At 40.3% G+C, this 16512-nt stretch overlaps 1 protein-coding gene across 4 annotated transcripts; it reads right to left on the minus strand.

The window, feature by feature from the left end:
- Positions 1–890: 890 nt before the first annotated feature.
- Positions 891–13351, minus strand: LOC105016023 (fibulin-7). Of its 4 annotated transcripts, none has more exons than XM_010879595.3 (8): positions 12952–13351; positions 5874–6021; positions 5417–5587; positions 3916–4041; positions 3502–3663; positions 2944–3081; positions 1595–1730; positions 891–1500 (listed from the first exon to the last, which is right to left on the minus strand). In XM_010879595.3, exons 2-8 carry the CDS (start codon positions 5998–6000, stop codon positions 1137–1139), a joined length of 1224 nt encoding a protein of 407 aa, XP_010877897.1. In that variant the 5' UTR covers positions 6001–6021; positions 12952–13351; the 3' UTR covers positions 891–1136. The 4 variants fall into 4 exon arrangements, with proteins under 4 accessions (XP_010877897.1, XP_010877888.1, XP_010877878.2 ...); XM_010879586.3 differs by lacking the exon at positions 12952–13351 and adding an exon at positions 12421–12616; XM_010879576.2 differs by lacking the exon at positions 12952–13351 and adding an exon at positions 9644–9900.
- Positions 13352–16512: the final 3161 nt, after the last annotated feature.

Genomic DNA, 16512 nt, shown 5'->3' on the forward strand with positions numbered 1-16512 from the left:
TTTACTGTTTAGATGACAACAACATACTGATACATACTTTCCCTCAAACACACACACACACACACACACAAAAACACACACTCACAACCTCCTGCATTTGCAGCTTAGCTTGGATGCACATTCTGAGTAGCCTAGCCTTCCCATTTTCCATTCTTCCTGTGGCATCTCAGAGTGTGTATAGTCTAGTCAGTGTTCATGTTATCAGCTTGTTAACAAACCAAAATAATATTACTTGGGCATGAACTTTGAATGCTTTTGGCTAGACACTCACATTGACTGACTGTATCTGTTCAGTCTAGTCCTCCAACATTCACAAGAAACCAGGACATGTCAGGTTCCAGGCATGATAAACTGGATGCGGTAAAAGATTAATTATGTCAAAACAATTGGAGCCGATAATTAAAATGAACATGTTAACATGACAGCCCTAATAATTCAGCTACAATAGCATTCCACAAGCCCCCCTCTCTCTCTCTCTCTCTTTCTCTCTCTCTCTCTCTCTCTCTCTCTCTGTCTCCCTCGTTTACTCTCAGTGAGTGGGGAAATGTTCAGTCTCTGTATGGAATGCTCCTATACCATTTTGTCATTTTAATGTCTAATCCCATCCCTAAATGCCTGACCGAAAGGAAAGCAGGAAGACAAGTCTACCAAATCTGTTTCTGTCACATTTACAGGCCACCCTCCTCCTACAGTCCCTCTTTGTTCCTTAAGGCTTAGTGTCTCACCCCCCTCAAACCCCCCCTCACCCACCTCTCGCCCCCCCCAACCCCCCCTCAACCCCTCCTCACCCCCCTCTCGCCCCCCCAACCCCCCTCTCAACCCCCGCCCTCAACCCCCTTCACAGTTCCCCCCAACCCCTCAGCCCCACTCAACCACGCCTCAACCCCCTTCTCAGCTCCCTGTACCCCCCAGCCCCTCTCAGCCCTCCTCTACGCTCCCTGCCACACTGCAATACTCTACAAGTCTTTCCACAGACCCCTACCATGCACCCCTCTGCCCATGGCCACTTTCAACCACATTCTTTAGTAAACTCTTATCTCTTTGTATTTCTCTCCATTCCCACCTCGTTTCAGCCTATTCACCTTCTCCTCTCCTACATTCTCCTCTCATCACCATCCCAGTCAATTCCTCCCATTCTAGAACTCATACTGGGAGATGAACATGGTGACCTTGGTGATGTACCTCGCCAGCAGGACCCGTTTGTCTAGCTCGCTCATCTCCACCTCTGCCTCCAGTACAGCGGGGCCCTGCACGGGCCTCACCAGCACCAGCTGGCCCGTCTGACGGTCCGACCGCTGCACTATGAAGTGGCGCCTGGCCTGCCCGCGGCTCAGCAGGGAGAAGCGAAGCGTGTCGCCCATGGGCCGGAGGGCCGAGACGCGGAACATGGTGCGCGGTGCAGACAGGTTGGATACGACAGACAGGTAGTGGTGGGAGATAGAGTTGGGAGCCTGAGGGCACAACTTGTTGTCCACAGAGCAGGGGTTCCTCTCACAGCGGCTGGGGAACAGGGAGAGTTAATGGCGTTACAGGACAGTAATGAAGAGTCACATGGCTCTGGAAAAATATTTCGGATGAACTAGAAGGTGCTCACAGGGGTGACGTTTGGCTGTAGGTGGCATTTCGTATGCGGGGACAGTCCACACGTACACACTGGAATCCCCCGTAGGTGTTTATGCACATCTGGTCTCGTGTGCAGTTGGTCAGTCTGGTGGCGCACTCATCTATGTCTGCATGGGGGGTTCATGATAAAATGAAAAATGCAATAGTTCAAAAAAACAGGTCAGGCAGCTCAGAAGATTTGTTGACATTAAATGAAGAAATGAATAGACTAAACAAAACAAAACATGTATTTATAAACCAAGATAAATGACATAGATTTAAAAATACTTTGGAGGAACTGTAACACTGCAGACATGGAGGTTGGATATACTGTGTTGAAAAACATTAGTTGATCCCCTGCTGATTTTGTTCACTTGCCCACTGAAAAAGAAATGATCAGTCTATAATTTAAATAGTAGCTCTTTGGCATCAACTTCAACTCGCCGTGTTTGGAGGAGAAGGAATGCTGCCTTTGGCCCCAAGATCACCATCCCCACCGACAAACATGGAGGTGGAAACATTATGCTTTAGGGGTGTTTTTCTGCTAAGGGAACAGGACAACTTCACTGCATCAAAGGGACGATGGACGGGGCCATGTACCGTCAAATCTTGGGTGAGAACCTCCTTCCCTCAGCCAGGGCATTGAAAATGGGTCGTGGGTGGGTATTCTAACATGACAATGACCCAAAACACACGGCCAAGGCAACAAAGGCTCAAGAAGAAGCACAATGTCCTGGAGTGGCCTAGCCAGTCTCCAGACCTTAATCCCATAGAAAATCTGTGGAGGGAGCTGAAGGTTTGAGTTGCCAAATGTCAGCCTGGAAACCTTAAAAGATCTGCAAAGAGGAGTGTGACAAAATCCCTCCTGAGATGTGTGCAAACCTGGTGACCAACTACAAGAAATGTCTGACCTCTGTGATGGCCAACAAGGGTTTTGCCACCAAGTCATGTTTTGCAGAGGAGTCGAATACTTATTTCACTGATTAAAATGCAAATCAAAATATGCATTTTTCTGGATTATTTTGTTGTTGTTCTGTCTCTCACTGTTCAAATTAACCTACCATTAAAATGATAGACTGATAATTTCTTTGTCAGTGGGCAAACGTATAAAATCTGCAGGGGATCAAATACATTTTTCCCTCACTGTATGCTCGCTAACCAGCTGAATCATTGCGCTTGCAGTGTTTAAATAACCTACTTGCTGGCGCTGTACAGATGCATTGAATATCATTCACCCAAGTAATTCTTTGTGATATTGAAATATTTAGTCCTCAGTTATAATAACTGGCATATTTTCAGGTAAATAATTTGACTGTGTGTGCAACTGTGGTCTGGCCCTACCTTTGCAGTTGCGTCCATCGCGGGTAACATTGTATCCAGAAGGGCAGGAACAGCGATAGCCTCCAGGGGTGTTAACACAGGAGTGTAAACACAGTCGACCAGCCTGACCCATGTGGAACAACTCACACTCATCAATGTCTGCAACACACCACACAAACCAACACACGCATGGTAATTATATGATATCAGACTGTGTAATTATATGATGTCATGTGATCAGGCTGTGTCGTTATATGACATCATGTGATCAGGCTGTGTAGTTATATGACATCATCTGGTCAGACTGTGTCATTATATGACATCATGTGATCAGGCTGTGTCTTTATAAAACATCATGAGATCAGGTTGTGTAGTAATATGAAATAATGTGATCAGACTGTGTAGTAATATGACATAATGTGATCAGGTTGTTTCATTATATGACATCATGTGGTCAGGCTGTGTAGTTATATGACATAATGTGGTCAGGCTGTGTTGTTATAAGACATCATGTGGTCAGGCTGTGTCGTTAGATGACATCATGGGGTGAGACGGAATTGTTTAATGTTTGTAGTTGACCTATGCAGGTGGTGCTGTCGCGCCCAGAGATAGTGTATCCAGGGTCACAGGTGCAGTGGGTGGTTCCCTGGACCTGCGTACAGCGAGATGGACGGACAAATGACCCAAGAGTGACAGACGGGGCAGAGAGGGCAGCAGAGGTGTTCGTCATAGTAACAAAGGCTAGAGGAACAAACAGAAAAAGGAAGACATTGAAATAGTGAAGATCATTTATTTGAGGGAAAAGGCACCATGGGTGCCCTATGAACCAATAACAATAAACTCTTCATTCACTGGGTAATGAGGGTGTTTGGACTACTAGCCATTTCAGACCAGTGGTTTAATACAATAGATACGACTAAAGCCATGCTGCAACACACAGTAAAGAACACGGTGTCCCCTAAGAGTTCCTGTCCTAGAGGGTTGTGCCTCTACCTGTTGGCACAGGGCTCTGGCACGTGGCTCCGGCCCAGCCTTTGGGGCACATACAGGAGAACCGGTTCACCTCATCCACACACGTTCCCCCATTCAGACAGGGAGATGAGGCACACTCGTTTATGTCTGAGGAAAGACAGGTGGAGTAAAGGTTTGGTCAAGTGAGGCCAGTGGGGGAGATGATGTTAAAACAGCCCTGATGTGAAATGTTGTCTGGATAACTCACTGACAAGCACATGTGTAACCTTATCGCTCTGATGCGTGGACAAAAAGAGACATTCTTCTGGTGTGTGTGTGTTCGTGCGTGTGTGTACATGTGTGTAACTTAGTAACTAATAGGAGTAAAAAGGATGGCCTGACTTTAATTCTCACAGAACATCTTTGAAGTGATATCTAAATGTAAAGAGCTGTCAAGACATATTGGGCTGCCATCACTGTTCACAGTGATAAAAAAAACACTGGAAATGATACACATGAAAAAGAAATCATAGTTGTACTAGTATCAAATGGAATAGGAACTAGTACCACTTGAAATGTTTATTTTAAATACTGATTAGTAGAAATAGAATAGTGAAATGTACAATAGGTACAGTATAACTTGCTATAAGATGTTGCCTGCTAATTTACTCAAGTGTTAAATGTAACTTTAATGTCAAATTACAACTCAGTATAAAAATATCTAATCTTACATCTGCATGGAGTTAGGGTTAGGGGTTTGATACATTTATTCAAATTAAGATAAAGCATTAACCACCCATGGAGGTGACCCAAAGCAAGAGATCTTTTGGACTATTTCTGATGAACAACATGACTTTAATCTTTCATATAAAAACGCCTCCCTGGAATTATTACATTTCTTTCTCAAATTTGTCCATTTGGATGTGCCATGTACAGTATCATTCACTTGGATGGGTAATTGTATCCAAACCTTTGACTGGTACAGTAGCTACTGTAGCTCTGCTGTGTGTTCATGCAGTAGACAAGCGTCCTTTAATGTTGTCAGACGATCAGCATATGTTGTAAATATCAAGTTGTATTTGTTACTCGTACCTACTACATTTCTGCTAGTAAAATTGTAAAAGTTGCCATTCAGAATTGGAATCATCTTTAGTGACTCATGACTAAGTCAGTTACTGGAAATAAACGGCTCGTCTAAACTAATATGCACACAATTTAAACTGAGGAAAGAAGAGATCAAGAAAATAGAAAGGGGGGCAAAAAGAGGATGGTGGCAAGGACGTGGGAGAGATTGTTAGAGCAGATAGAGAGATGAGTGAAAGCATAGAAGAGGAAAGGATTATAGAAGAGGGTGGGGAGGAAGAGAACACCAGACGGAGGCCAGAGGAAGAGAAGTAAATAGTACTTGACCCGAGACACTGATTTCCTGTCAGATACGTGTTAATCCCCTAGCTAACGGCTGAGGTTAGGACTACGGGGAGAGTCATCTGAGCCCAGATCTGTGATTAGGGTTAACACAGGGCCAGATGGTTGGGTCACTCACCGCGACAGGTGGGCTGCTGACCACTCCAGGTGAGGCTCTCCAGACACACCCTGCTTTCTGCTCCCACCAACTCATAACCCGGATCACATATGAAGTGAACCTCATGACCTGGGGTCTGTGCCCTTCCCAACTTCCTGCTGTTGGCAGGAGCGTCCAGCTTTAGACAGGTACCTGAAGCGAAGGGGTAAGGAGGTTTGGGCCATAGGGGATCATAAAGCCAACACTGAACTTGTGCCAGCCAAACCTCAATAAGAAGCTAAATGTAACTTTTCTAACTTTCCACTAAACAACAGTCTGAGAGGTGGAAAACAGTTGGCAAAATGTAATTCAAGGTGGTTTGTATTATGGTGTATTAAAGCCATTTAGGCATTTGTGCCCTTACAAAATGATCTGACGGCTAGAATGTTAAGGTACATGTGGCTCCTCTGTCTGATGTTTGAACTGTGTAGAGGCTTACCATTGTTAGCCTTTGCAGCTGTACTCTGTAACAGGTTGAGTTTTTTCCTCAGGGTGCGGAGACTCTGAAGGTATGCTGCCTCGTGGGCCGACACCAGCTTCTGGACCTGCTTTAGTGAGCTCTGCATTTCCTGTCTGCTGGGACAGTCCTTCAGGGACACAGAGCACAGGACATGGTTAGCAGATGAAAGCAAATATTTACATTACACTTCAAAACCAATATTCTTTCTCTTCATAATACAGGAAGTTCCCCGTCGTATTTTAATAAAGATGAATTAAAACAAAGTTGCAGGATTGTAAGATTTATTAAAATATTTAGGACAGTACAAAGGTATTTTTCGAATATTGACACAAGCTACACAGAGCACATTCATTGCTTAATGAAATGCAGATACTGTTAAAATGACTTCTGAATTTAAACTCCAGTCAGGAATGGTGAGACATAGTTGACACATGCCAGTTAGGTCACAGGATTGAAGCAAAGCTAACTCCTACATTAGCTTCCAAGAATTTGACATCACTGAGTTACACAGACCACATTCAATGCTCACTCTGTCCTCACTATTCACTCCCTGGACAGAAAAGAGAAATTTCTTCATCCACTAGCTAATGTTGAAATAACAGGATCAAAGTACAGTTTAAATACAGTGCATACTCTACATATGCTTGAGTTATGAAGGTTCTTTATCCTAATGAGCTTTCAGCTGGTAAGCCACATCTAGTAAAAAATACTGCATTTAGACGCTTTTCTAAGATGGCACTGAAAGGTAAACATGGCTATGTACAATACATCAAAGCAGACCAGAGGAGAGGCTTAAAAGCGGCCACCACTACATCAGCACTTGGAGAGTCATGTTTCTGGACTCTCAGTAAGCAGTCTAGTGGATGTGATGAATGGTGAATGAATCCATTGAACAGGCACATCATCCCTCCTGGTTGTCTGACCTACACATGAACCAGGAGTACTGAGCACACATGGGCTTCTCAACAAACACATGGGCTTCTCAACAAACACATGGGATTCTCAACAAACACATGGGCTTCTCAACAAACACATGGGCTTCTCAACAAACACTGCAACCTGCTGGGAAACTTGAAGGCAGAGTATTTCTTAAGTCTTTAGTATTTCTGATTTCTTTAGAATCCCATTTAGCTACTGCACAAAGCTGCAGCTAGTCTTCTTTTTCAAAAATGAAACATGACAATACAGAACATTTAATATGCAGTCCAGGGATTTAGGAATTAACAAAATAGTTCTAAACCTCCCATTTGGCCTGTGGCCAAAAATCACAAATGCATCTTTAACAGAAAGGTACTGTACTATGACAGAACTACATTTACGTTTCGGTATTATCTCCTGTTAGGGGGGGTTGAGGTTACATTGTTTATGCCACAGGTGGTTTGATTGGAATGGTTCCTTGGAGAAGTCCTGTAGGTTGACTGTACAATCCAAAAGGTTAGCAGTGAAACACTTAAGACACACCCCATATGACACCAGCTCCTATTTCTATTTGAAATCATTCTGATCTCTCCTAGTCTGGTATCTCCCCTCTCCCAGCTTACTGTGTCTCTGCTGCTTTCTCTCTCCTTCTTGAGCCTGTATGTGTGTATGTTGTTTCACTCAGTGAAATGATCAGCCTGGAGGCAGAAAATAGTTGCTTCCATAATACCTAAGCTTGCATTCATCGCTCGATGCAAGGATGGGTGTAGGCTGGTGTGGAAAGGATGGAGAAGGTGTTTGGGGGTCAGGTCATGTGGCACAAACACCCAAATGGTAAACATCATGTGTATGAGGGACTGCCTCCCCACCCATTGGCTGGAATGTCCTGGAGAGGTGGTAGTATGTTTTCCTTCAACCCTCACTCTCTTCCAGCACTCTCTCTTCTCTTTCCTCTCATGGGTGTTTTCAGAAACCAATTACTGTTCTAATCCAGCAGAAGTTATGTAAGAAAAGTCAATATTTGGTCATCCTGAGAAAACACCTGGCTGATTGGGCTGCTGTAGAGACACGATGGAGGGAGAGACTGCTGTTTGTTCCCAAGTGATAATGTTCTCTTTTTGCCTCTACTGCTAAACATTTAATGTGGTCCCATTTAATGTGGCTGTCACATTATCTTGGTGGGCCGAAGACACATACCTAAAGTCAGTGTAACGTTAGTGCGAAGCAATGATGAAGGCAAAGGTTGCATCGTGACCTAAATATGCAGAAAGGAACAATGACTTCATATTGTTCTAAGAGAATCTTGTGATGCAGAAAGGTTCTCCATGAAAGGAAATATTTTCTGTAGCTAATTATAAGCTGGCCAGCCTTGTTCAATTATGGAATTACTACACGGTCATTTGTCGTGACCTGACAAGAAAAGGCCTAGGAGTCAGCGAATGATTACTTATATAGCTTGGACAGACTCCCCAAACACATGAACTTAAGTAAGTGTGGACAAACAAACATTTTAGTCACAATTTTTAATGGCTAATTAATTTTATACAGCCAACTGAAATATTCACCCTTGCCCGGAGGCATAGTGGAGAGGTTTAGCAGTGTTGTGTCTATCCATAATAAGTGGCATTACAGTCTCTGGAAATGCATGTGAAACGTCTTAATCATTGTTTGTGTTACTTGCCTGGAACTGAGGCAGATCAAAAAGCAGTTCTACCAATGGATATCTTTCTATGCCATTATGCAATCATAATGAATATACATATATGTACACAATAAGGAGCGTTTATAAACTGGTAGTCAAAAATACTGTACACTAATCGCACACCTGTATTGTAATGAAAACGTGTAAGTAGAAAAAATATCAATGAAATAGAGAAATACTCTCACACACTTTAGATGATGTTTGCAAGCGTCATAATTTAAAGGAAGAAACGTAATGTTTCGGTCAAAGACCTTTGTCAGGAATTCTATTGAATTCTTGTTTCAGATTGGCTAGAAGTGAGTTCTAGAATGCACATTAATTCCTGATACATGGGTCAGATGGATATCTTTGGAATAGTTATACCTGACAACTTGTCACAACAAGTAATAAAAAGCTAAACAACACACTGAATTGAATATGCTGTAAACGCTGGTCCAATGAAGAAATATATAGCTAGCTAGCTAGCATTGTATTGTCTTTTTTCAGTCACATTTTTGCAGCATCTGACCACATACAGTATATACGGTGAGTCAAATTCTCCATCTATGATTCCCCATCTATGATGTAGCAATCATGCGCTGCTAAATCAGTTTGAATCAACTATATATTGTTGAATTTGGCTGTTACTGTCAGACTTGCAACAAATCATTTTGCTCACTGTTTGATATAAACTGGACAAAGGATAAACGCCTGTTTTTTACACTACCTTGGAAATTCTCTTGTTGTTCATTATTTCCAAGGTAATGTACAACAACCTTGAACAACAGAATGCTGCATCCCTCTGTATTTGTTGTTAAAGGAAAGCCTGTTCATCAAAAGGGTGTTCAGACAGCCTTTGTCTCTGGTTGTTGTTTCACATTTACTACTGTCTTTTTTGGTATTTACAAGTAATAGCAAGAACTTGTAATAGCAAGAACAATGTTTGTTATATTAGAATGTTTTACAGTTTTTACAATGATGGACTACCTAAAGCTTTATAGTAACCACAATAGCCTACTTTGAATCTTAACACACTAAAGATATTAAAATGGTAAGCTGATATTATATGAAATGTGGTAATTTACTTAATTTTTGTTCACAAACTGTGATATGTGCTACCAAGATACTACCAAGCACAGCATACACTCACCTGCCCAAATGCAGTGTGGATTGAGCAAAGACACAGAAACACTATGATAGCATGCATCCAAATCATTTTCAAGAAATCCTGTACGGTATAGAATACACTCAGCCCCTGAGTGCGCTGGGTCGGTGTCCTCAGAGTATAGTGAATTTCCAGTGCGTAAATTCTGCTTATAAGTACCTCAGTGGTATTTGTGAAAAATGCTGTTCATTTATATTCATTCATACAACTTGCCAAAGCAAAACTTTATGGAATGTTCACCCTTTGAGAACCAATCAGCTTATGGGACTAGAAGACCAGTTGACCACATTTTACAAGAGAACCATTGCGTAGGCATGTATATTTGTTCAATCTCTTTTCCTTTTTTGGAAAGCACGTGATAAATGTTCTCCCTCATGAAAGCTGCTCAGATGTGGAATTTCTAAGCTGTAGAGAAAACAACATTTAGCATGAAGCATGGACGGATTTATACATGCTCCTCTGGGCAGAGTGGGCGAGCAGTGAAATGTAAAACGCAATTAATAGGCCTTCAGGTTACACCTTCTCCTGATTTATGATGAAATGTAGGGAAATAAATCAAATGTAACACAGGGATATATGCACTTATAAACATTTTATAAACATTTTCTTAATTTAACTTATCTTTGTGATAATTATTAGCTAATACCATTAGCGTAATAGTTCCAATGTGATTGCCAGTTACTTCCTGTTTTTCTGTTATGAATGGCAAACATCATAAATGAACTGCACAGTATGAGTGTACTTGTAAATGAGCCTAGAATATGGGGAAGGTGTGCCCCCTGCTGGGAGTAAATGTCCATCACCTTCCCATTATCTAATTCCATTGTTCTGTCCTCACCTCCCCAGTACAACACTTTACACCATGTAAAGATGGATCACTGAGGTAGGTAGAAATAAGGGGATATTTTGCTAAATGTTGCCCAAGGATTTGTTAAGCTATCCTGCGTTTCAAGGAAATCATGTCCAAAATGAGTCATGTGACTAAACACAGATAGTAGTGTCCTGGATCTGTGAAGCAGAAAAAAATTTATTATCTTTTGAGACACTGTGCCGAATAAAAGTAGTCTCAATCCTCAGCACTCTATATTTACTGTGGGATCCACAAATGTAATGAGATTGAGCTGAATAGGAAAGACAAATTCTCTTAGTGGATGGGAAGAATGCACATCAAACCACAAGCAAATGCAGAAACAGAAATGCTTTAAAAGGTTAATACAATCAGATTCTCTTAACCAAAATTTGTAAATCCTTTCTTTGTTCCCAAAAATAATAATTTGACTTAAGCAACAATGATATGAATTATTGCATCAATGTCTTGTGATAAAATGAATGGAGGCACTAACTGGTGAAATATTCTCATCTCCAGAGGACATCACTGAAAGATAGTCAGTTTAATGAATTCCATATGAAACAGATACTATTCCTATGACATGCATAACTTTATAGTGTAATCTCCAGTCCCTAAATCAAGAGGATTCTGACCTTCTGAATGTGCATAAATCACTCAGAGAAACACAAAAACATCTAATACCCCTAAATGGAAAGGCCTAAAGGTAGGATGGTCTCCCCAGTGAATTGTATAAAGAAGTAAATGTTATTCTCTTACTTTACTTTCACAACAGGTTTGTACAGGCCAAACACTACTACTCTGGATGAGACTGGTATTACTGTTTTAGACAAGAAAATCAGGAATCTAGAAGAAGTAGGGTAATACAAGTCAATGTGTCTCCTCAACACTGATGAAATCATAATTTAAAAAAAACTTGGGCTAACGGGCTAAGCTTGCTTGTGGGCAAATTAGTGCATTAAAATCAGGCTGGCGTCTTTACTAACTTTATCGCACCGATGAACAAACTTAAAACACAGATTCTGTTTTAGAGAACCCTCCCAGTCTCCTTGCTGGGAATAGTTAATACCAACCAGACAGCTTTTCACGGATAACATCTTCAGATATTTGCAGATTAGCGAATATCTATATGAACAGCTATACCACATTCAAAACACCAGAAATTCTACATTTGATATATGAGAGAATGGAAGGCATTCGTACATGCCCAATGAATTCTAGACACAAATACATAGACTACACTACTCCAGTACTTTTTAATCCTTTCTACAACTAAGAAGCTCTCCTCCTGGTCGTACTTAACATGCACTGTATTACGAATTAACTATTAGCTTGTAGGCCTATATAGGACTTACCCTTTATATAGGACTAAATGTATCGGTTGCTAAAAGGAGTGCCTTAAAAGTGACTGTTTGACAGATGAAAACATAAATGGTTGTGTTATGACACACTAGGTCACACATGATAACTTACATTAAATATATTTATTTAACACGATTCTGTAGACAACTTTCATAATTAGATCCAGGCAGCGCTTGTGTGTCACTTTTAAAGAAGTTTTTTTTTTTTAAAACATTGAAAAGGACCTTTAGTACTACGATATGGCCTATTACAAGGCTTACGCTTCTTCAATCGCTTTTGAAAACATATAGGCTAAGATAGGCTACGCTTTTATTCCGAACGAGAAGAGTAGAGAATATATTACACCCAAATGGATCTTGGATGTGTGTTGTAGAGGCACGTCGACGTCCCTTAATTGGCTTTCTGCTTCAGCATATAGTGCGCATTGAGTTAGGTATTAAGCCACGTCCACATGCATTTAGCTGACAGACAACATATTTTCTCCTTATAAAACAAGTGCATAAACATTAGCCTAACATAATAATTTTAGACAATATGAAAATTCTAGTCAAACCTTTTATCACTTGAGGCCGTGTATGTAGCCGTGTAGGTAGCAATTTCCCCACATTCAGCCATTACAAAAACATGTCCAATAATAAAAACAAAAAACTCCCTGATATCTATGCAGACTCAGATTCAGGTGAGCCGGTGAAGATCGTTGACCAATACAAACATCTGGGTACTTCACTGGATAGTAATTTAATATTCGAAGCAAACGTGGATCCCGCTAAGGGAAATCAGCGCCTCTTCCTAAGGAAACCCCACAGCTTCAGGGTGGATAAAACGCGGATGACTAGCTTTTATCACTCATTTGTTGAATCAATTGTAACCTTTAATGTAATACTGTACGCTGCTTCGGTAACCTGAAAGTAAAATGTAAGAACAATAGTTTCATATGTTCATTTATTCCTTCTGCAATACATTTTCTTAATAAGCCATAGTGATAGCTAATGTGTATGTCCATTGTCTTGCTTGTATTTTGTTCGCAGCCTTGTGTATTTAAATTGTCCTAGGCGAAGACTACTCTTAAAAGACTAAGTCCTACCTCATCAGGCCTGGCTGGTGCAGAATGATCTACAGTTCAACGCAAAAGCTTCAGCAAAATCCCGAATGATGTCATTGAAGTCCAGTTTTCTGGCAAGGTGATTTTCAGTGGAAAACATCGCCAAACCGTTAGTTCTGTCTAGACTCATATCTTTCAGCGCAAATCCTTTTTATTTAGCCTAATTAGACACATTGCATATGAGGGAAATGTGCGCCCTGCTCCGCAATTAAAATAAAATCTCAGTTTGTCAAAAACGTTTTTATATTTCGAACATGCAGCTTGTGAACATGCTGACCAATTAATCACTTTTTATTTAAAAAAATTCAGTCACGGTTTGGCGGGGCAGTAGGACAGGCGCAGAGGATTCAAGAAACACGTTTTTAATACACGGATTCACCGGAAAAACAAAAGGGCTGAAACGGCAGCAACAGCAAACAATGACCAACAAGGAACACTGGGGTAGGAGGAACTTATATAGGGACACAACAAGGGGGCAAACAAGACACAGGTTTAAACAAAAAGGACAAGGACAGGATGCTTATAAGAACAAGAAACAAACGTAACAGGCTACATTCAAAAACAGAACAGAACCACACATGTTCAGCCAAACATGAAAAAAGCTCATCTCAAGCACGTTTCACAAAGTTAAAACTTGATAAAAAAAAACGAATGAAAATAAATGCAACTCTCCTCAATAAAGTACAGAATGATAACACGGATGTCTATTTGTGAGTCTGATATTTAGAAAGTTCAGGCATAATATTTTGACTCAGCTTTGATCAAAACGATTTTGTCCCAGAAATGGATATCATATGGTGTGACACTATTTTGATATTTAAATTGTTTGTAGACACTTGGGGAGGAGCGGTCCTAGTTCAACCAGGAAGTACAGAAAATACCTCAGTAGGACATTGTCATTTCTCAATTAATCAAATCGTTTTGGCACTCTCACTTAAGTACCCTTTACCAGTGTCTTTTAGTGTGATGCTTTTAACATAATATGCCAAAGATAAATTACTTTTTCTGTCATTATTGATTTTAAATCTGTTACCATGTTGCAATGGGTATGCTTCTTGGATGCTAGCGCATAACCACAAGGCCCCGTCTTGTGCTATGTGCATGAAACCTCAAATGGTGTAACACTTTATCATATTGTGTGACAGGTTTTGCTTGTCACTTCATATAATCCATTAGTCTCACCATAAAACATGTTATTCTCGTATTGAAGAGTGAAGCCTAGTTTTATAGCCAGGCCGGCCTTGAACGCCATGGTAATCCGAGTGTTATTAATTTTCTTCTGTAAGCTGACTTCTCACAGTCAGAAAAGTAGCCTATTATTTTACATAAGTGCCCATTGAAGAATAATGTTTATGAATCCAGAAATAACCTCACCCAAATAACCTAATTTTGTTTATATGATTGATTTACTTAGGGGTAGTTATGAGTAATCACTACTTACCAGTAGTGGAAAAAAGGCTTTGTTAGTGATAAATCATAAAGATCTCAATGGAACACATAAAAAACAGTTAGGTCTGGAAATAATTGGACACTGACACAAGTTTTGTCATTTTGTCTGTTTACCAAAATATATTCAAGGTACAGTTAAATAATGAATATGGGCCTAAAGTGCAGTCACTCAGTTTTAATTTTAGGGTATTCACATCCAAATTGGCGGAAGGGTTTAGCAGTAGGAAATACAGCTTTATAATATGTAGCCCCCTTTTATTCAAGGGACCAAAAGTAATTGGACAATTTACTCAAAAGCTTTTTCATGGACAGGTGTGGGCTATTCCTTCATTATCTCTTCATCAATTAAGCAGGTAAAATGTCTGGAGTTGATTCCAGATGTAGCATTCAAAATTGGAAGCTGCTGCTGCGAACCCACAACATGCAGTGAAAGGAGTTCTCAATGCAAGTAAAACAAGCAATCCTTAAGCTGCAAAAAAAATGTAATATATCAGGAACATTAGGAGTGGCCAAATCAACGGTTTGGTACATTCTGAGAAAAAAATAATGCAGTGGTGAGCTCTGCAACACAAAAAGGCCTGGATGTTCACAAAAGACAACAGTGGTGGATGATTGTAGGATACATTGCATGGTAAAGAAAAACTCTTTCACAACATCCAGCCAAGTGAAGAACACTCTCCAGGAAGTAGGCATATCATTATATAAGTCTACCATAAAGAGAAGACTTCATGAGAGCAAATACCACAAGGTGCAAACCATTCAGGGCCAGATTTTGTCAAAAAACATCTAAAAAAGCCAGCCAAGTTCTGGAACAGCATTCTTTGGACAGATGAAACTAAGATTAACCGGTACCAGAATGTTGGGAAGAAAAAAGTATGGAGAATGCTTGGAATGGCTCATGATCCAAAGCACACCACATCATCTGTAAAACACGGTGGAGGCAGTGTGATGGCATAGGCATGCATGGCTTCCAATGGCACTGGGTCACTAGTGTTTATTGGTGATGTGACAGAAGACAGAAGCAGCTACATGAATTCTGAAGTGTATAGGGATTTATTGTTTGCTCAGATTCAGTCAAATTCAGCAAAGTTGATTGAACGGCGCTTCACTTTACAGATGGACAATGACCCAAAACATACTGTTAAAGCACCCCAGGAGTTTTTTAAGGCAAAGAAGTAGAATATTCTGCAATGGCCGAGTCATTCACCTGATCTCAACCCAATCGAGTATGAATTTCACTTGCTGAAGAAAAAACGTAAGGCAGAAAGACCCATGAACAAAAAACAACTGAAGACAGCTGCAGTAAAGGCAAAGCATCACAAAGGAGGAAACCCAGCGTTTGGTGATGTCCATGCGTTCCAGACTTCAAGCAGTCATTGGCAGCACAATGCAGCATTATACAAAATGTAATTCTTTTTCACAAGGAAATGCTGTATCTCAAGATAGTAATGATAAAGAATTATGATAAAGTGAGTTTCTTAAGAAAATTATACCCAATTTTCATTTTATATACAATAACTTTCATGTCACACCATATGACAATTGTAGGCATTAATACAACAAATTGGTGAATAAATTCAAATTCCAATACAAAATCTTAAAGTCCCCATACATATTTTTGGAAATCAGGGAGTCAGTATTACACACCTCAATAATTGTCATAATTATAAAAAATTATCTGGTTTATATGTCAACCCCCATATTCCCTTGAGAAAGATATAACATTGATCAACTAATGTAACATTGTCACCCACAACACAAACTCAAAACTACTGAATAAGCAATGAATTGCTCATGGTACAAGACCAAGTAAACTACATCAACTACAATAACCATCTCTGTAATGGGTGCAATAAATCCAATTGGTTAAAGTTTGGATTAGGTTAGGAAAATAAAGATTATTAATGATTAAAATTCTTTTTTTTAAAGAAATAATCATGCATGGAGAACTGAAGATATTAAAAATAAACTTGTTGCAGCAGAGCTTTCTGGGAAATGTTGCTGTTGTAATTAAATCCCTGTTAGGTCAGCCTAAAAAACATGAAGATGAAATGGAAATATTTAGGCTTTACACTCTGCAGGCAACTTGACTTG

Source organism: Esox lucius, chromosome 2, assembly GCF_011004845.1.
Source record: "Esox lucius isolate fEsoLuc1 chromosome 2, fEsoLuc1.pri, whole genome shotgun sequence".
NCBI lineage: Eukaryota > Metazoa > Chordata > Actinopteri > Esociformes > Esocidae > Esox > Esox lucius.

What these genes read in the sequence shown, in the direction of transcription:
- LOC105016023 (XM_010879576.2), bottom strand. Translation starts at nt 9,709, where the DNA reads ATGATTTGGATGCATGCTATCATAGTGTTTCTGTGTCTTTGCTCAATC. An exon ending in TCCACACTGCATTTGGGCAG is followed by an intron (nt 6,022 to 9,643) that starts GTGAGTGTATGC and finishes GTGTCCCTGAAG; the next exon opens with GACTGTCCCAGCAGACAGGA. An exon ending in TACAGCCAAACGTCACCCCT is followed by an intron (nt 1,501 to 1,594) that starts GTGAGCACCTTC and finishes CCTGTTCCCCAG; the next exon opens with CCGCTGTGAGAGGAACCCCT.